Source organism: Oryctolagus cuniculus, chromosome 1 (assembly GCF_051225735.1).
Source record: "Oryctolagus cuniculus isolate XC-2025 breed Fujian yellow rabbit chromosome 1, ASM5122573v1, whole genome shotgun sequence".
NCBI lineage: Eukaryota > Metazoa > Chordata > Mammalia > Lagomorpha > Leporidae > Oryctolagus > Oryctolagus cuniculus.
The window spans coordinates 17,732,006-17,754,013 of NC_142867.1; the positions used below are offsets into that span (position 1 = coordinate 17,732,006).

The following is a 22,008-nucleotide window of genomic DNA, read 5'->3' on the forward strand; positions in this document are numbered from 1 at the left end:
ATTCATTTTCGATTATCTTAATATACAGAAGATCAGCTTAGTATACCTTAAGTAAGGATTTCAACAGTTTGTTCCCACACAGAAACATAAAGTGAAAAATAATAGATGATTTTTTTTAAATGATGATGAAATCAGATCAGACCTATTGTCATGTTTAATCCCAGTGAGAGTCAAGTTGGGAATTAATAATTTCTTTTTTTTTTTTTTTACAGAAGATCAGTTTAGTGTACATTAAGTAAAGATTTCAATCGTTTGCACCCCCATAGAAACACAAAGTGAAATATACTGTTTGAGTACTCGTTATAGCATTAAGCCTCAGTGTACAGCACATTAAGGACAGAGATCCTACATGAGGAGTAAGTGCACAGTGACTCCTGTTGTTGACTTTACCAATTGACACTCCTGTTTATGGCATCAGTAATCTCCCTATGCACCAGTCATGAGTTTCCAAGGCTATGGAAGCCCCTTGAGTTCTCTGACTCTTATCTTGTTTAGACACGGTCATAGTCAAAGTGGAGGTTCTCTCCTCCCTTCAGAGAAAGGCACCTCCCTCTTTGAAGACCTGTTCTTTCCACTGGGATCTCACTCACAGAGATCTTTTTGCCAGAGTGTCTTGGCTTTCCATGCCTGAAATACTCTCATGGGCTTTTCAGCCAGATCCGAGTGCCTTTAGGGCTGATTCTGAGGCCAGAGTGCTATTTAGGACATCCGCCATTCTATGAGTCTGCTGAGTATCTCACTTCCCATGTTGGATCACTCTCCCCTTTATTCTATCGGTTAGTGTTAACAGATACTAGACTTGTTTATGTGCTCCCTTTGACTCTTAGTCCTTTCATTGTGATCAATTGTGAACTGAAATTGATCACTTGGAATAGTGAGATGGCATTGGCACATGACAATAGGTCTGATCTGATTTCATCATCATTTAAAAAAAAATCATCTATTATTTTTCACTTTATGTTTCTGTGTGGGAGCAAACTGTTGAAATCCTTACTTAGGGTATACTAAGCTGATCTTCTGTATATTAAGATAATCGAAAATGAATCTTGATGTGAATGGAAGGGGAGAGGGAGTGGGAAAGGGGAGGGTTGTGGGTGGGAGGGACGGTATGGGGGGGGGGAAGCCATTGTAACCCATGAGTCGTACTTTGGAAATTTATATTCATTAAATAAAAGACAAAAAAAAAATTCTGGCCAACAGAATGCAACAACACATCAGAAAGATCATCCACCCAGACCAAGTAGGATTTATCCCTGGTATGCAGAGATCGTTCAATGTTCACAAATCAATGTGATACACCACATTAACAAACTGCAGAAGAAAAACCATATGATTATCTCAATAGATGCAGAGAAAGAGAAAGCATTTGATAAAATACAACACCCTTTCATGATGAAAACTAAGCAAATTGGGTATAGAAGGAACATTCCTCAACACAATCAAGACAATTTATGAAAAACACATGACCAGCATCATATTTAATTGGTAAAAGCTGGAAGCATTTCCACTGATATCTGGTACCAGACAGGGATGCCCACTCTCACCATTGATATTCAATATAGTACTGGAAGTTTTAACCAGAGCTATTAGGTAAGAAAAAGAAATTAACGGAATACAAATTAGGAAGGAAGAAGTCAAACTATCTCTCTTTGCAGATGATATGATTCTTTATTTAGGGGATCCAAAGAATTCCACTAAGAGACTATTGGAACTCCAAGAAGAGATTTGCAAAGTAGCAGGATATAAAATCAGTGTATAAAAATCAACAGCCTTTGGCCATTGGAGGGTGAACCAACAGCAAAAAGGAAGACCTTTCTCTCTGTCTCTCTCTCTCTCACTGTCCACTCTGCCTGTCAAAAAATAAATAAATGAAAATAAAAATTAAAAAAAATCAACAGCCTTTGCAAATACAGACAACGCCATGGCTGCAAAAAAACTTCTAAGATCAATCCCATTCACAATAGCTACAAAAACAATCAAATACCTTGGAATAAACTTAACCAAGGATGTTAAAGATCTCTATGAAGATAATTACAAAATCTTAAAGAAAGAAATAGAAGAGGATACCAAAAAATGAAAAAATCTTCCATGCTCATGGATTGGAAGAAGCAACATCATCAAAATGTCCATTCTCCCAAAAGCAATTTATAGATTCAATCAAGATACCAAACACATTCTTCTCAGATCTGGAAAAAATGATGCTGAAATTCATATGGAGGCACAGGAGACCTGAAATAGCTAAAGCAATCTTGTACAACAAAAACAAAGCCAGAGGCATCACAATACCAGATTTCAGGACATACTACAGGGCAGTTGTAATCAAAACAGCATGGTACTGGTACAGAAACAGATGGATAGACCAATGGAACAGAATTGAAACACCAGAAATCAATCCAAACATCTATAGCCAACTTATATTGAGCAAGGATCTAAAACCAATCCCTGGAGTAAGGACAGTCTATTTAACAAGTAGTGATGGGAAAACTGGATTTCCACATGCAGAAGTATGAAGCAAGACCCCTACCTTAAAACTTATACAAAATCCACTCAGCACAACTTAAAGATCTAAATCTATGACCCAACACCATCAAATTTTGGAGAAACCCTGCAAGATATAGGCACAGGCAAAGACTTCTTGGAAAAGACCCTGGAGGCACAGGCAGTCAAAGCCAAAATTAACAGTTGGAATTACATCAAATTGAGAAGTTTCTATACTGCAAAAGAAACAGTCAGGAAAGTGAAGAGGCAACCGACAGAATGGGAAAAAAATATTTGCAAACTATGCAACAGATAAAGGATTAATAACCAGAATCTACAATGATTTCAAGAAACTCCACAACAACAAAACAAACAACCCACTTAAGAGATGGGCCAAGGACCTTAACAGATTTTTCAAAAGTGGAAATCCAAACAGCCAACAGACACATGAAAAAATGTTCAGGATCATTAGCAATCAGGGAAATGCAAATCAAAACCACAATGAGGTTTCACCTCACCCAGGTTAGAATGGCTTACATACAGAAATCAACTAACAACAGATGCTGGCAAGGATGTGGGGAAAAGGGCACACTAATTCACTGTTGATGGGAATGCAAACTGGTAAAGCCACTATGGAAATCAGTTTGGAGATTGCTCAGAAAGCTGAATATAGCCCTACCACATGACGCAGCCATCAAACTCCTCAGAATTTACTCAAAGGAAATTAAATTGGCAAATAAAAGAGCTATCTGCACCCTAATGTTTATTGCAGCTCAATTCACAATAGCTAAGAAATGGAATCAACCTAAATGCCCATCAACAGAAGACTGGATACAGAAATTATGGGATATGTACCCTATAGAATACTACACAGTGGTTAAAAAAAAAGAAATCCAGTCATTTGTAACAAAATGGAGGAATCTGGAAAACATCATGCTGAGTGAAATAAGCCGGTCCCAAGGGGACAAATATCATATGTTCTCCCTGATCTGTGACAACTAACTGAGCACCTAAAAGGAAACCTGTACAAGTGAAACAAACACTATGAGAAACAATGACTTGATCAACCCTTGTCCTGACTGTCGAGGAACAGCTTACTATTTTATTCTCAAGTATTATTTTCTACTTAATACCATTGGTTGAACTATTTAATTAACACACAATTATACTTAGGTGTTTAAATTTAACTGATCTCTGTTAAAAATAAGAGTCAGAATAAGAGAGGGAGGAGATGTACAGTTCAGCACATGCTAACTCAGACTTACCCCTAATGGTAGAGATAGAAATGTGCCAGGGGATTCCAATCCAATCCCATCAAGGTGGCATGTACCAATGCTATCTTACTAGTCAAAGTGATCAGTTTAAGTTCATAATTGATCATAATGATAGTATTAAGTGTCAAAGGAATCACATAAACAAGACTTGTGTCTGCTAATAATAACTGGTAGGATTAAAAAGGAGAGAACGACCCAACATGGGAAGTGGGATACACAGCAGACTCACAGAGTGGCAGATGCCCTAAACAGCACTCTGGCCTCAGAATCAGCCCTTAAGGCATTCATATCTGGCTAAAAAACCCATGAGAGTTTCTTAGGCATGGAAAGCCAAGATACTGTGGCAAAAAAAATGACCTAAATGAAAGATCTCTGTGAGTGAGATCCCAGCAGAAAGAACAGGCCACCAAAGAAGGCAGTACCTTTCTCTGAAGGGAGGAGAGAACTTCTACTTTGAATATGGCCTTGTCTAGCATGGGGCCAGTGGTGCAATGAATATGGCCTTGTCTAAATAAGGTCAGAGTTTGTGAATTCAAGAGGCTTCCATAGCCTTGGTAGCTCATGACAAGAGCCTCAGGTGTTTACTGACATCATAAATAAGAGTGTCAATTGTTAAAACAACAATGGGAGTCACTGTGCACTTACTCCCCATGTAGGATCTCCATCCTTAATGTGTTGTACTATGTGAATTAACAGTAAAACTAGTATTCAAGCAGTACTTTATATTTTGTGTATCTGTGTGGGTGCAATCTGTTGAAATCTTTACTTAGTGTATACTAAGTTGATCTTCTGTATGTAAAGATAATTAAAAATGAATCTTATGAAGAATGGGATGGGAGAGGGAGTAGGAGATGGGATGGTTTTCAGGTGGGAGGGTGGTTATGGGGGGAAAAACTTTTGAAATTTATATTTATTAAAGTTTATAAATAAATTAATAATTTTTCTTTGCACAAAAATAAACTTTTTCTTTCCATTTCCTAAAAAAAAGAGTTATTGTACCCCCATGTTTATTGCAGTTCAATTCACAACAGCTATGACATGAAATCAACCCAGACATCCCATATGGGCATAGGTTTGAGTCCCAGCTGCTCCACTTCTGATCCAGCTCTCTGCTACGGCCTGGGAAAGCAGCAGAGGATGGCCCAACTGCTTGGGCCCCTGCAACCATATGGGAGACCTGAAGAACTTCCTGGCTTTGGATTGGCCCAGCTCCAGCCATTGCAGCCATTTGAGGAATGAACCAGCAGATGGTAGACCCCAACCTCTGCCCCTGTTAACTCTGCTTTGCAAATAAATAAATAAATATTTAAAGAAAGAAAATAAATAGATATTAGGCCAATCACTTGATTATGATGCTGGTTAAGAGTACTGTTTGACATCCTGAATCCAGCTTCCTACTAATGTGGACTCTGGGAGGTTAACAGTGGTGGTTCAAGTAATTGCCCATCTAATTCTAGTAAGTTTGTGCTACATAATGTTCAATAGAAAATTTCTTAAAATAATTAAACTTAGTAGAGTTTGTTTGAGCAGTATAAAAACAATTCATGAATTAACCACCTTCCAGAACGGCAGCAGGATCTAAGAACTTGCAGCAACAACATGATCCAACAGCATTTATAGGAAAACAGAAGTAAGACATAGCAAATAGAGCCGGCGCCGCGGCTCACTAGGCTAATCCTCCGCCTTGCGGCGCCGGCACACTGGGTTCTAGTCCCGGTCGGGGCGCCGGTTCTGTCCCGGTGCCCCTCTTCCAGGCCAGCTCTCTGCTGTGGCCAGGGAGTGCAGTGGAGGATGGCCCAAGTGCTTGGGCCCTGCACCCCATGGGAGACCAGGAGAAGTACCTGGCTCCTGCCGTCGGATCAGCGCCGTGCGCCGGCCGCGGCGGCCACTGGAGGGTGAACCAACGGCAAAGGAAGACCTTTCTCTCTGTCTCTCTCTCTCACTGTCCACTCTGCCTGTCAAAAATTAAAAAAAAAAAGACATAGCAAATAATTTAATTGATTATAGTCTAGTCAACCAGTTAGTAGTTCACAGATTAACTACTTAGTTGTTTATGTATAACCTAATCAGTTAACCAGCTACCAGGCCTTTTGCAATTAGCCAAAGTTCAGTGACTGTGATTTATTTTGTCTGTTGGGCCAAGTGCAGATACCCAGTCCAAATCCTTGGTCTTCTACAAAATATTGTTTAGCAGTAACAACCACAAAGCCTCAGTAGTATGCAATGATAAGCATTTATTCTCACATTCATGAATGCAGGTTGGCTGGGGCAGCTCTGTCTATGGGTCACTGGAGAAGCTCTGTTCCATGTGTGTTTATTCTACAGCTCAGGCTGTGGTGCAGCTTTTATGCGTCATCTCATGACAGGGAATAGACACAAGAGCCGACAGAAATATATGAGTCCCCGACAAGCCTCCTTTGTAACTGGTATGTGGCCATTTCCACCCACCTATTCCATTCACCTAATCATGGATGAGCCTTGGCCAGGGGATGGAAAAGTATTCCACCTGTCCTGGGAATGTTAGCCAAGATGACTGGAATAGAAGTTCTTGTCTTTGCACAAGAAAGAAATGAGAGGGTAGTGGTAAGCAAAGTTACATAGTTTAAAGGAGAGAATACACCTAACAAGCCAGGTGGGGATCTCAGCAAAGAACTGAGACCACTGAGTGCTGAGAGCTGAAGAACACCTCAGGAAAATGGTGACATTAAGGGAAACAGTTCTTGCCCTTGACCTCAAATGTGCATGCTAAGATCACCGAATCACAGAGAATCTTGGTCTCTTGTCCAGGTTGTACAGACACTGAGTGGTGAAGTTGGACTTCTGTCCATCAGGCTGGCACCTGGTCAAATTCCTTAACCAATTCACTGCTCCAAGGTGTACCACCCTCCAAGAAACCATGTCCACCAACTCCCTACGGCAGACACTTCTTCCTTAATGACAGAGTCTGCAATAGCCCAGCCCAGGAGGAAAACTGCCTGACCTGAGCCGACCGTATAATCCACTTCTCTTTTGTCAATACTCACTTTCTGTTTGTTTGCATCTACAAGTAGATATCCAACCTAGTTTTAGCCAACAAGAAAAAAATTAACATAAATTGTGCAGGATAATTTCTAGTAAATAATGCCCAAAATTTAAAAAAAAAATGAGTTTCACCTGCCCCTCGTGTGAAGCTGTGATACCTAGTACTGCTGCCATCCTGCATCCTGTGACCACAAGAACACAGCAGAGAGCTATAGAGACACCAAGCTAGTGTGCTGATGCCACAGAGTCAGCAAAACAACCCTGGAACCACTAAATTTCTCTAAACCACTTTACTCCTCTAAACTTCTCTGGAGTAAGCAGTAAATGGCTTAAACCAAGGATAAGAAATTTTTTTTCTGGAAAGGGTTAAATAATTTTTTGCTTTACAGACTGTACAGTCTGCATCACAACAACTCAATTTTGCTATTGTAGCACAAAAGCAGACACAGGTAATATAAAATATGGGCCTTGGTGCATTCCAACTAAACTATGCACACCAAAAAGTGAATTTTACAGAGCTTTCATGAGTCACAAAAAATTATTCTCCTTCTTATTTTTTTCAACCACTCAAAAAATTTTAGAGCCACTCTTAGCTTACAGCTATACAAAAAATAGGCACTGAACTGGATTTGGCTTCAACCATTACTCAACTAGTTGTGTCATCCCTCAAACTGGATATATTCTTAACTGCATCTCACTCTTATTTAAGTGCCCAGATTATAACTGTCTACAGAAAGAAGGGTCTTATAAAATTGTTCAGATTAAGATATGAATGGCTAATAATGGCTTTCTTGTATTGCACCTCCCAGACACATTTGCATTCTAACATTGTCCTGCCTTGGGAGGACATGGGAGTTTCAGGCACTAGAATTGGGGTAGAGGTGACAAAGTGAAGTCTTTCTTGGACACGCCAAACATCCCATTGGCAAGGAGAGACAGAAGAAAACATGAACTTTCAGGGCCATGTTGATCCACATACCCCAGCATTCTAACTCAGTGAGCGAGATGAAGTGAAGAAAGCCAAGGTCACACAGCAGATAGAAGATATGGTGAGGTTTCCAGCCCAGATGTTTCATCCCCTAACTCCATGGACAACTGAAGAAGACACGACATGTTGCCCAATTCTCAACATTCTCAAAATACTGATACCATGAGGGGGCTCCAAATGATACCATGGAGTTGAAACGGCTCATCTAAAATGCAACACTATGACTACATTAACTTTTAGACTATTCCTTCACATTTGACTAAAATCAAGTTGCATATTTGGTCACCTTGTTCATACTTTGCTTTGCTTTCATTTTTATTACATTCCTGAGTTCACTTTCTTGCCCCAGAACCTCCTCACAGCAATTTTGACCTCTGCATTTCTGAGTGTATAGATGATGGGGTTCAGCATGGGGGTGATGACCGTGTAGAACACAGCCACCAGTTTGTCCTCAGTGAAAGTGGAGGAGGGTCGCATATAGAGGAAGATGGCAGGTCCAAAGAACAGGACGACCACGGTGATGTGAGAGGCACAGGTGGAGAGGGCTTTGCGCCTGCCCTCTGCAGAATGCTTCCTCAAGTTGAACAGGATGACAACATAGGAAGACAACAAGATGAAGAAGGAGAAGACAGAAATTAACCCACTGTTGGCCAATACAATAACCCCCTCCACAAAAGTGTCGGTGCAGGCGATCTTGAATAAGGGATGGAGGTCACAGAAGTAATGGTCAATCACATTGGGACCACAGAAGGGCAACTGGACAGCAACAAGGATCTGAACCATAGAGTGAATGATGCCCCCCAACCAGGAACCAGACACCAGAAGGTGACACACAGGCCGGCTCATGATGGTTGTATAGTACAGGGGTCTGCAGATGGCCACATAGCGGTCATAGGCCATCACCGTGAGCAAGAGGATCTCGGTGACCCCAAAGAGGTGGAAGAAGAATATTTGAACTAGACAGCCTTCTAAGGAGATGGTTTTGATCTTGGCAAGTAAGTCAGTGAGAAATTTAGGGACCACAGTAGAGGAGTAGCTGATTTCCACCAAGGACAGGTAGCCGAGGAAGAAGTACATGGGGGAACGAAGGTTCTTACTGACACTAACTGTCAGGACGATAAGGCCATTGCCCACCACCGTGGCCAGATACACAGGAAGAAACACCATGAAGCACACTCTCTGCACCTCTGGATCTTGGAAAAGGCCAGCAAGAATTAACTCAGTCACGTTATTTTTACTGGCCATGGGTTCAATTCAAGTATGCTGGATACTTGGGTACTGAGAGACCTGCAACAAAACAAAGGATGTAACACCAGCTTGACTTATTTACAGCTCTTTAGAGAGAGTGGACCACTTTACAAAACGTACATTCAATCATTCACTTAGCCAACATATACTTATTCAGCATTAAATACTAGCAATTCACACTATGGTCTTTCAATTTGCTGAATTCTATTGTTAAAAATTAATGCTCAGAGAAATGGTTATTTGCCCCAGATCACACAGAAAGAGGTAAAGTCTGGGACTCACAATAAATTACTTCTTTAAATCCTGAGTTTTCTCTAATTCACCAAAGAAATTCTGAAAGAAGGAAACCATTCAAGTTACACCTAAATTTCTATTGTTTTCATTGCATTTTGATAGTACTCTCCTCTTGGAGAATTCCCTGAATCACTATTACCTCTATATTCTTTATTTCCTTCATCAAGCCGCATTTTCTGTTTAGTATTTCTTCCTTCTAAGTTGCACAAAAACCCTCACAACTACAGAAATGATGTAAACTCTGCTTTGTGGCACTATAGAGCTTTCTATACATCTTTCATAACAATAACAGACTTTTTATCACTGTAGCTTCTGAGTCCATATTTTCTAAGACATATACCATTCCAGTACTCAAAATTATGTTTGCTATTTTCCTCAAATATTATTCATCGCCTTTTTGGTTGATCATAGTACCAGCGTATCAATAACACTTGTACTTGGAAAGTGTTTTATTTACACTATTTCATTCCATTCTCCCAAGAATCCTGTGATATTGGGGTAATTACGATCATATCTTTTATACATATGAGGAAGCAGAAACACAGAGAAGTGAATTAACTCACGTAAGATGACACAGTTGTGAAGTCTGGATTTGAACCAAGCAGCCTAACCATGATGCTGTGCTCATTAATGACTACCTTACAGGAGTGGGTGCAGAGGGCTACACAACCCAGAGTGAAGAGTTAAACTCAATAGTGCACTTCCATTAAAGTTAAAGGTATATATATTTGCCTATAAAAACACCTCTGTGATCTGAGCTCAGTTCAATTTAATTATTGATTCAATGGAGAAATTAAGGAAAATAAACTGGGTCAATTGAAGACATCATTCAGAGATAAGGGCAGAAATGTGTGGAGTCCAGTTTTCCAGGCTTACCCTGTCCTTTTCTGGCATCTTTATCTTTTCTATATTTATTCCTCTCTCTGCTACTCCCACTCCCCCATTCCCACTGACTCTCACATTTGTCAGGTGAAAAAACCTCTCTCCCTATATTGCTGCCTCTGTTACAAGTATGGAAAGAAAATGCAATCTGTATATAAAAATCTAAATGTGCATATGAGGATATAGAATCTACATAAGGTAAACATCTGGTCTCTAGACAAAAGCATAATGATAGAATATAGACAACAGCCAGGAAAAAATACAGGCAAGAGCTTCAACTGCTGACGTGACTCACCTCACAGTGAAGTAATAGAACCTCTATTCCAACCACGTGCTCCCACTTGGTAATTCCAAAATGGTGCCTCAAGGAACACCGAAATCGAAAAGGATTTTAAAATCATCAAACCGTACATTGTATATATTTTTACCACAATAAAAATTACTAATTTAATTCATTGTCTCCTTCCAAGAAAATCATCAAACTAAACCTTCTCATTTTACAAATACTTGAGAGATCAACGAGAAAAATTAACTTTCCCAGCATCATACGCTGCTTAGAAATTTTCACCTCACTTCTAGTCATATTACCCAACTTCAGGTCATAAAAGCTGGCACAGTTTCATTCTCCCTTGGAACATAAATAGGCAAGAAGAACTTCAAATACACTCAAGTGTCACCAATGCCACAATCCAGAGAAGTTCTCGTTGGAAAACACTGGTATGGGATGAAGCTTTGGATTCCTCTGTGAGAATCCTATTCTCAAGGAGGGTCCTTGGGCTACTATTATCCACCCAGATGATTTTTCATGGAAGGCTGCCAGTGAACAAATTCCAGATCACGCTAAGCCACTCTGAGATGAGTGCTGAAAAGAATTGAGATTCTGCTCTCACTCCATCTCTTTATAGATGAGGTTGCAGAGGCTTTAAAAAAAAAAAAAAAAAAAAAAAAAAAGTTCCCAAAACAACACTCTGAGCTATTTGCAAGGATACTAACTCAGTGCTTTTTTTTTTTTTTTTTTTTTTTTTTTTTTTTTTTTTTGGACAGGTAAAGTTAGACAGTGAGAGAGAGAGAGAGACAGAGAGAAAGGTCTTCCTTTTTCCGTTGGTTCACCCCCAAGTGGCCGCTACGGCTGGCACTTTGTGGCCGGCTTGCAGCTGTGCGCTGCACTGATCCAAAGTCAGGAGCCAGGTGCTTCCTCCTGGTCTCCCGTGCAGGTGCAGGGCGGGCCCAAGGATCTGGGCCATCCTCCACTGCACTCCCGGGCCACAGCAGAGAGCTGGACTGGAAGAGAGCGGGACAGAATCCGGCACCCCAACTGGGACTAGAACCCCGGGGTGCCAGCACTGTAGGCGGAGGATTAGCCTAGTGAGACGCAGCGCCGGCCTCAGGGCTCTTTCAACATTAGGCTGCTTTCAGGTGGTACTGAGTGGAGGTTCCTACTGAGATTCAAGAATCATCCCATGTCCCTAAGGACAAATCACCAGTGATCCTCAGAATTTAAGAAAACCAAAAGATAAGAGAGAGAGAGAGAGAGAGAGAGAGAGAGAGAGAGAGAGATTCATTCAAAGAATTTGTTTTTGGTTTAATATTTGGATTTCCAATATCTAAGAAATAAACAAAAGCTGTAAGAAGCAACAAACCTACAAATTTTAAAATCCTGTTTAAATGTATGAAAATCTACCAACTTACTCTAATTCTAAGAGCTGTAATTAAAAGCTGGGATCCTGGTACTATTTAAAATAAATTAATACACTATAATCAAGGGACCAGCTTCCCCATGGAATTACTTTTCTCTAGAGTGATAAACTACAACTTGTGGAAAGATTCAAAATCTGTGTCAATTAGTTTAGTGAGATTCTGTAAAGTTTTTTTTTTTTTTTACTCAATAATAATGAAGTAAACAAAGAAAGTTGGCAGTGACACATAGAGGAAGTTATACACCCAGATTTGACTACTGAGAGTAAGTAAAACCATAAGTAGAAAGCAGAAAGATGGGTCAGAGAGGGTAGACACCTGACAAGTAGCTCTAGTTCAAGTTGATTAACTGTCTGACTACAGCCATCCCATTTTACCTCTCACTTCTCACTCTTCCCTGTCTCCCTGTCTCTTTATTGTACGAATTCCAATACTCATGTATTCGTGTGTAATATTCATGCATGAAATCACTGAGGATATCTCCACAGCTACAGACATGAGCTTTCAGACCAGAATTGCCATGCACTGGGATGGGAATGACTGTGGGAAACACAGGGAGCAGGGACCATCAGGAAGGCAGCTGAATACACATTCAAGGAGTTTACCCAGTGGAGACACCAACTTTAGGTTGAGTTTAGAGAAGAGACCCAGGCTGCAGCTATAAATCTGAGAGTCATAAACACGTGACTGTTATTTAAAGCCAGGACACATGATGGGATCATCTCAGACACTGGTAGGTAGAGCAGTGGATTGAGACATGAGCTTGCAGATGCTTCAAAATGGGAGGAATCAGAAGAAACAGCAAAGGAAACTGGAAAGAGCAGCCAATGTCATAGGAAAGGGACCAGGTGGGAGGAAATGGGGTTATTGTTTCCAGGAAGAAATGGTGGCTGTCCAGTGCAGTCAGTCAGTCCAGGGAGTGGCCAATCAAGAGGCAGGAAATCACTCAAGCCTTTGGTTCATTCCTGAAGCATGGGTGGAGAGATCAAGTAGGGGTAGGGAATTGACTGGGCATGGACATGGCTGGTGCCAGTGCCCCTGCTCTCTAGCCACCATGGCACCTCTGTGAGAGGTTAAGAGGTGAGCAGATAACCACATGAGGGGCAGTAAGAACCTGGCTTGAGACAGCCTGAGATTAAAGGCTGCAGCCCTAGAGCCATCAGGGTACTGGCCCTTGTGCCCTGAGTGATCACGACAAGTTTAAAGCAGAAGTCAACACTGAAATCCTCCAGATTTATGATATTTACTCAGGCAAATACTACTCATGGCTACTGACATTTAAATTTAAGCTAATTAAAATTACATGAAATTTAAAGTTCAGTTTTTCAGTTACACTAGACCAATTTCAAGTTTACAGTAGCCACATGACTGGGCTCCCATGTGTCTTTACCATGCATTAACAAAGATAAAGAAGTTCTCATCATCACAGCAAGTGCTATTGGCAACACTGGTCCAGACCACAGCAGTTTCAGAAAACAGAGTGTTTACCTGGAATGTGAGCTCCATGAAGCTAGGGATCCCCTGGGTCTCATGTACCATGTGTGCATATCATTTAGAAGACTGTCCATGGGCCCAGCACTGTGGCATAGGGGGTAAAACCACTGACTGCAGTGCCAGCACCCCATATGGGCACCAGTTTGAGTCCCGGCTACTCCACTTCTGATCCATCTCATTGCCATTGCCTGAGAAAGCAGTAGAAGATGGCCCAAGTCCTTGGGCCCCTGTGTGGTGGAAAGAGAAGGCCATGCCAAGATGGCACTGGCAAGCGTTCAGTTACTCAGGAAATGGCAGTGGAACCCACCTGGCAAAGGATCCTGCCTATCAACAGGCAGTGATTGGTTATGACATAAACCACCCCTTGACCACATTGGCTGCCTCGGCTTTATAAGCTACTGCACCAACTGAAATAAATGAGTTTGCAAGCTACTCTCCTCTAGCCTGCTTTCACCAGACTCCCAATGTCTGTATCATGACTCCGCATCTCTTGCCCCCACCGCACTTCTCTCGGAATGAATCCACAGCAAACCCCCCACCACCACCACCTGCATGGGAAGACCCAGAAGAAGCTCCTGGCTCTGGGCTTCAGATCAGCTCAGCTCTGGCCATTGCAGCCATTTGGGGAGTGAACCAGTAGATGGAAAATCTCTCTCTCTCTCTCTCTCTCTCTCTCTCTCTTTCTCTCTAACTCTGCCTTTCAAATAAATAAATAAATCTTAAAAAAAAAAGATTGTCCAGCACATAGTACATGCTCAAAGTCTTGTTGAATAAATTGCTAATTGAAACTCAAAGCCCAGAAAATGGTGAATAATTTGAATTATACTCCAATTAGATCCTAGTATTAACAAACCAGTACATATAATGTTTATGAAAAAAATTACTTTAACACAAGAAACTCTGTAATTCCTGAGACCATATGGCAATCCCCTCATCCATTCTCCCTTCCCTTTTGGGAACAAGACAGAAACCTGACTTCCAGATAAACACAATTACACAAAGAATCAGATTAGAGCTTTCAGTTTCTTCTGCAGTCAGGAGTGGCCATGTGACTAATTTCTATCAAATGAGGTAAAAGTGAAAGTGCTGTGTAGCACTTTTGGAAAAATCTCCTTAAAAGGGAAAGCGATCAGCTCATCCTTCTCCTTTCTCTTTTCCTGACTCTGGTAATATAAATGAAACTCTAGAGCTGTGCTGTCCAATACAGGATCTACTATATGCATGTTGCCATTGAAATTTAAACATTAAAAATAAGTATAAATTTAAATTCATTAAATGTTATATGCATTTATTGAAATATTATACTGTACTCCTTAATATGTATAATTACTAAGTACTTTAAAATGTTTAAGGAGATATGATTTCTAACTACAGATTTGATGATCATCATACATTAAGTATATGTATCAAACTATCACTCTATACCCTATAAATATGTATATAAATATGTATAATTTAAATGATGTTTATTATTTATTCATTTATTTGATATGCAGAGAAATAGAAAAACAGAACAAGAGATTTCGCACACACTGGTTCACTCCCCAAACACCTGAAACAACCAGGGCTGGTCTAGGCCAATGCTGGGAACCAGGAACTCAACCCAGATCTCCCATACGGGTGGCCAAGACACAGTTACTGAAGCCAATACCTGCCGCCTCCCAGGGTCTGCATTAGCAGGAAGTTAGTGTAGAAGCCAGATTCTGGTACCAAACTCAGCCAGCCAGGCTTGGGATGCAGTCATCTTGACTGGTTTCTCAATCCCTAGGCTAAATACTCATCCCTAAAATAATTTTTTGAAAATAAAAAATAAAATAAAATTCAGTTCTTTGGTCTCACAAGCCATGTTTCAAGTGCTCAGTCACCACTACCATACTGGACCAAGCAGATACAAACATCTCCAATGCTGCATGTTTTACTTCTGTGCTGTTATAATTCCATCTCATTAAGTTGTGCTTTGTATCCTCATTATTTTTCTGTCAAACATGAATCCAAAAAGATCAAAATAATTAATGGAGAAAAACTCCAAAATTGGACACATTAAATGAATTGCCTCACCTACAAATTTTTACTTTAAAAAGATCTTACCATCTGAAAAATAAATTTTTAACATAACAAAAAACTGGGTGCTAGCTACATGGTTTCCAATGCTAAGTGGGATAATTAGATTGCTACAACCTCTGTGAATTGAGGAGATACTTTTAAGTTTTCACAACATTTTCTGTCTCTTAGAATGATGAAAATATGGTTTTCTTTCATTTCTGTGCATTTCTTAGTGAGACCAGAATAAAATGAGTAATCAGTTCTCAATAGACCCACCAAGATTCCACCATAAGTAGATGCGTTAATTCTGTTCAAGTGGACATCATCTGCCTAGGCCATCCATTCAGAATATGTTTATGATGTTCTGTCTGTCTAAAGCCCTCAGGGAGGAAATCAAAGCTACACATCAATAAAGGACTCCTTCCTATCAGAGCCACACCTTGAAGCCCTAGCCTGATTAGGTACAAGCAAGGTTTTGACAGAAGGGAGAGCACCTGTGTTTAGTTCTGAACCAAACTCTTTACACATTGACAAAATATAGAGGATGGGGAGGCTGTGTTACAGCCAACATGTGTTTTACAAATATTGAGTACCTATAATGTGCCAGTGATTGTGTTAGGTACCCAAAAGCAATTAAGCGACAGAGAATGTTTAGGCCAAAAGAAACCTTGAAACAAAATACTTGAAATCTTTTGAGGTGTGAGTCAGCCTTATTCTTGGGTAATTCCAACAGGATAGAAAGAAGGCAAGTTGTGGCCGCTGCTGTGGCGCAGCAGATTAAAGCCCTGGTCTGAAGTGCCAGCATCCCATATGGGCGCCAGTTCTAGTCCCGGCTGCTCTTCTTCCGATCCAGCTCTCTGCTGTGGCCTGGAAAAGCAGTGGAAGATGGCCCAAGTCCTTGGGCCCGTGCACTCACATGGGAGACCTGGAAGAAGTCCTGGCTCCTGCCTTGGGATCAGCGAAGCTCCAGCCATTGCAGCCACCTAGGGAATAAACCAGAGGACGGAAGACCTCTGTCTCTGTCTCTACCTCTCTCTATAACTCTATCTTTCAAATAAATAAAAATAAATCTTAGAAAAAAAGAAAGAAAAAAGGCCAGTATGGTCAGGGATGCAGATGACACACTAGAAAAATTAATGAGTAATATTGATGATGGGGGTTCTGGTGGTAAATTTTTAAGATTTATTTTATTTGTTTGAAAGGTAGAGTGACAGAGAAGGAGAGAGAGAGAGAGAGACCTTCCATCTGCTGGTTCACTCCCCTAAATGGCCACAACAGCCAGGGCAGGACCAGGCTGAAGCCAAGAGCCCAGAACTCCATCCAGGCCTCCCACATGGGTGGCAGAGACCAAGCACTTGGGCCATCTTCTGCTGTTTTGCAGGGTCGCAGGGAGTAGGATCAGAAGCAGAGCAGCCTGGACTCCCATAGAGGATGACAGAGTCACGGCTGGTAGTTGCTGTACCATGTGCTGGGCTCGGGTAATATTGAATGCCATGTTTGCACCACTGTTTATTCAAAAGCCTTACATGTGTATGATCTGATTTAATTTTTAAAATAACATTATGAAGTCCGTATTTTCATTGACCTTATTAAATTTATGGAAAGATGGTTGTTCTCAGAAGTTTAATAACTTGGATAGTAGGTTGTGAATGACAGGTAAATAAGAAGGATTAATGAATTTTAAAGCATGTACACTTAAAGTTTTAACAGGGTGAAATGTGCTCTCCACCAAGCTGGTGTTTGGAAAGACTCTATAAATGCGGATATACCAAACACTGCACACTGAACTGAAGGGTGGTTTATTATGTGCCTAGTTAGACCCACAAAGAAGAGACAGCAAAGAGTGCTGCCTTAGAGAGATAATAATAGTCAAATGATAGGGAAATACATACAAAACAATTACAGTCAAGCTGGTGGGATGATGAAATAATGTAAATGTGAAATGACCCTGGAAAGGAGTCACAGCTCAAGCCAAGAAGGTGGGAGGTCAGAGAAGGCCTCATAACAGAGTAAAATAGGAGTAAAAATGTTTAGAATTTTGCCGTATGAAAGTGAAATATGTCAGAGAAAGTAGTATTTTCTCAGGGATTAATGATGGTCGAAAATGGCTGTAATGTGTTCAGATACAGCCATGATGAACGGGGACAAAAAGGGGAGATGAGGACGGTTCTTGGTACCTGTGGTAGTCAGCTTTCCATTGCAGCAACAAAATACCAGACACACACCACTTTCTTAAGAAGAAGAAGTTTATTTAGTTCACAGGATTAGGATTAGGAGGATTAGGGCCATGATATCTTCATTGGTTCAGTCCTGATTAAGATCCCATCGTGGGGCCGGCGCTGCGGCTCACTAGGCTAATCCTCCGCCTTGCGGCACCGGCACACTGGGTTCTAGTCCCGGTCGGGGCGCTGGATTCTGTCCCGGTTACCCCTCTTCCAGGCCAGCTCTCTGCTGTGGCCAGGGAGTGCAGTGGAGGATGGCCCAAATGCTTGGGCCCTGCACCCCATGGGAGACCAGGAGAAGCACCTGGCTCCTGCCATCGGATCAGCGCGGTGTGCCGGCCGCAGCAGCCATTGGAGGGTGAACCAACTGCAAAGGAAGACCTTTCTCTCTGTCTCTCTCTCTCACTGTCCACTCTGCCTGTCAAAAAAATAAAAATAAATAAATAAATAAATAAATAAAGACCCCATCGTGAATGGCAGCTGGTGGAGCACACAGGGAGGGAGGATCACACAGCAAACCAGGAAGCACGTGATGGAGATGGGAGGAGCCAGGCTTGCTCCTTGTATAACAATAACAATCCTCCCCAGAGAGCTCAAGGGGTCTCATGAGAATGGCTTCCCAAGAGAAACCCCACTCCCAACCGTGACATAAGGACCTCCTTCTAGGCCATACTTCCCAATACCACCACCCTGGAATCCATGCCTCAACTCATAATGAACCCATAGGAGATACTCAAACTATACCCAAACCCTAATAGTACCTTTGAAAAATGCTGGTCACCTGCATGTACAACCAGGTGAAGTTACAGAAGAAAGGAAAGAAGCCCTACAGCCCTACAGGCTATAGCTTCCCTGTGATGTTTTATCCATCTGGTAGGGAAGCTGTCAGCATTATTCTACCCAATCCTCAAGAAAAAGAGGAAGGTGCAGTGGAGTGTAAACTCAACGCCAGTGTGTGTAACTGCAGCTCCAGATATTTACCAAACAGTTCATGAACACATTGGGCAGGGGGTGAGGTAGAGATTCTGAGAGTTGAAACCAACAACACAGACCATCTCATCTCCCTTCACCAAGAAACGCTAATAGGCATTAAATATATGAACACAGCATGGTCAATTATAATAAGATTTGGGAGCCCAAAGTAGAAACTAACTCTTCCCTTCATTCTTTAACTTAGGCCTAATCAGTATTTTCTAACAGTCTATTTTTCACAACTGGATAAGTCTAACAATGACCTCTTTTTTGTGAAAATGTTTGATTTGATTTTCACTCTTTATAGACAGAATCAATGCCACTTTGATAAAAAAAATTTTGTTTATTGATAATGTACATTGTGAGAGAGCCCAAACAGATAAGACTCTTTTATGCCAACATATCACAAGAAGCAATATTGCTCCAGGGTCAGTTCTGGTGGTTATTATTAGATGGTCTATGGTACAAGATGCCAAGACCAATCAGAAGAATAGAATTCCTGGCTACAATTTTAAAAGTCACATTGGTCCACATTGCAAGGGACAAACAGGTTTATATCCTTATTCCCTGATAGTTCCTCTGGTTGGTTCCTTTTTTAATAAAATATGGGCTGTTATCATGAGGAAAGTTGAAAAAAAAGAAGGCAGACAGGAAAGAAGGAAGGAAAAAAGGAAGGAAGAGGGCTGGGGGAGGATCAACTTTAGCCTACAACACATGGCAGTTGCTCTTAATTTCAGGCTTCAAGTTACCCAAACCCATGATATTGTCGACTGTCATAGAGCCAATCAATTTCCATAAGATTCAGCAAGAACATCTAACCTCTGTCCTAGGAACCTTATACCAGCACATTGGGAAGTCTTTGGTTGCTAAGAAGAATCACAATAGCAGCAGCATTAAGTCTTTACTTGTTTCTACCAGTCTGGAATTTCCCACCAAAAACAAAAACCCACTTCAAGAACAGAGAACAGGGGCCAGCTCTGTGGTGTAGTGGATGAAGCCACCACCTGCAGTGCCAGTATCCCATATGGGCACGGGTTCCAGTCCTGGCTGATCCACTTCTGATCCAGCTCTCTGCTATGGCCTGGGAAGGCAGTGGAGGATGGCCCAAGTCCTTGGGCCCCTGCACCAATGTGGGAAGACCTGGAGGAAGCTCCTGGTTCCTGGCTTCAGATCGGCGCAGCTCCATCCATTGAGGCCAACTGGGGAGTGAACCAGCAGATAGAAGACCTCTCTCTCTGTCTCTGCCTCTCTGTGCAATTCTGACTTTCAAATAAATAAGTAAATAAATCTTAAAAAGAAAAAAAGAACAGGGCCAGCACCGCGGCTCACTACGCTAATCCTCTGCCTGCGGCGCCTGCACCCTAGGTTCTAGTCCCGGTTGGGGCACTGGATTCTGTCCCAGTTGCTCCTCTTCCAGTCCAGCTCTCTGCTGTGGCCCGGGAGTGCAGTGGAGGATGGCCCAAGTACTTGGGCCCTGTACCCCATGGGAGACCAGAAGGAAGTACCTGGCTCCTGGATTCGGATCGGCGCAACGCGCTGGCTGTAGCATCCACTTGAGGGGTGAACCAACGGCAAAGGAAGACCTTTCTCTCTGTCTCTCTCTCTCACTGTCTAACTCTGCCTGTCAAAAAAAAAAAAAAAAAAAAAGAACAGAGAACAACAAAACAGTTTTTTAAAATCATGTTCCAGGGGCCAGTGCTGTGGCATAATAAGTAATGCTGCCACCTGCATTGCCGGCATCCTATATGGGCACTGGTTCAAGTCTTAGCTGCTCCTCTTCCAATCCAGCTCTCTGCTATGCCCTGAGAAAGCAATAGAAGTTGGCCCAAGTGCTTGGGCCCCTGCACCCAAGTGGGAGACCCAGAAGAAGCTTCTGGCTCCTGGGTTTGGATCAGCCGAGCTCCAGCTGTTTGGGGCCATTTGGGGAGTGAAGCAGCAGATGGAAGACACTCCCCCCGCCCCCTCCACCTTTCTCTCTGCCTCTGCCTCTGTAACTCTGCCTACCAAATAAATAAATAAATAAATAAATCTTTTTAAAAAAAAAATCATGTCCCACATGCTGAGCTCTCCTTTCACTCCATCCCTGCGTGCTCCGTTTTGCCACACAACCTCCTCACGGCAATTTTGACCTCTGCATTTCTGAGTGTATAGATGATGGGGTTCAGCATGGGGGTGATGACCGTGTAGAACACAGCCACCAGTTTGTCCTCAGTGAAGGAGGAGGAGGGCCGCATGTAGAGGAAGATGGCAGGTCCAAAGAACAGGACAACCACGGTGATGTGAGAGGCACAGGTGGAGAGGGCTTTGCGCCTGCCCTCTGCAGAATGCTTCCTCAAGTTGAACAGGATGACAGCATAGGAAGACAACAAGATGAGGAAGGAGCACAGAGCAATTAACCCACTGTTGGCCAATACAATAACCCCCTCCACAAAGGTGTCGGCACAGGCAAGTTTGAATAATGGCTGGAGGTCACAGAAGTAGTGGTCAATCACATTGGGGCCACAGAAGGGCAACTGAATGGTAATAAGAATCTGAATTATGGAGTGAATGAAGCCCCCCAGCCAGGAACCAGCCACCAGAACATGACACAGTTGGCGGCTCATGATGTTCATGTAACGAAGAGGCTTGCAGATGGCCACGTAGCGGTCATAGGCCATCACCACAAGTAAAAGGATCTCAGCAACTCCGAAGAAGTGGAAGAAGAATATCTGGGCCAGACAGCCCTGCAGGGAGACGGTTTTGATCTTGGCGAGTAAGTCAATGAGGAATTTAGGGACAGTTGTTGAGGAGTAGCTGATCTCCACCAAGGACAGGAAGCCGAGGAAGAAGTACATGGGGGAACGCAGACTCTTACTGACACTGACCAATACAACAATGAGGCCGTTGCCCACCACCGTGGCCAGGTACACAGGAAGAAACAACAGAAAGCATACTCTCTGCACGTCTGGATCCTGGAAAAGGCCAGTGAGAATCAATTCAGTCACATTATTTGTCCTGGCCATGGATTCAGCTGAAGTGTGCTCTCTGCTGGGTGGTGTAGGCCTGCAATACAACAAACATGCTTGTAACACCTGTGTAGCTGTTTGTGGAGGAAGCCACATTTAGCCAATATGTACTCATGCAGCATTAAAAATTAGCAATCTTGGCAGGCGCCGCTGCTCACTTGGCTAAGCCTCCACCTACGGCGCCAGCACCCTGGGTTCTAGTCCCAGTCGGGGCACTGGATTCTGTCCCAGTTGCTCCTCTTCCAGGCCAGCTCTCTGCTGTGGCCCGGGAGTACAGTGGAGGATGGCCCAAGTTCTTGGGCCCTGCACCTGCATGGGAGACCAGGAGGAAGCACCTGGCTCCTGGCTTCGGATCGGTGCAGCGCCAGCTGTAGCGGCCATTTTGGGGGTGA

At 42.4% G+C, this 22,008-nt stretch overlaps 2 protein-coding genes across 2 annotated transcripts; both read right to left on the minus strand.

Moving 5' to 3' along the window:
* Window positions 1–8,079: 8,079 nt before the first annotated feature.
* Window positions 8,080–9,006, minus strand: LOC100348539 (olfactory receptor 4B1-like). Its single transcript, XM_002708870.1, has one exon. The coding sequence runs from the start codon at window positions 9,004–9,006 to the stop codon at window positions 8,080–8,082; it is 927 nt and encodes a 308-aa protein (XP_002708916.1).
* An 11,677-nt stretch (window positions 9,007–20,683) lies between these two features.
* On the minus strand, window positions 20,684–21,613 carry LOC100348289 (olfactory receptor 4B1). The gene has a single exon (XM_002708869.1). It carries the CDS (start codon window positions 21,611–21,613, stop codon window positions 20,684–20,686), a length of 930 nt encoding a protein of 309 aa, XP_002708915.1.
* Window positions 21,614–22,008: the final 395 nt, after the last annotated feature.

What these genes read in the sequence shown, in the direction of transcription:
- LOC100348539 (XM_002708870.1), bottom strand. Translation starts at nt 9,006, where the DNA reads ATGGCCAGTAAAAATAACGTGACTGAGTTAATTCTTGCTGGCCTTTTC.
- LOC100348289 (XM_002708869.1), bottom strand. Translation starts at nt 21,613, where the DNA reads ATGGCCAGGACAAATAATGTGACTGAATTGATTCTCACTGGCCTTTTC.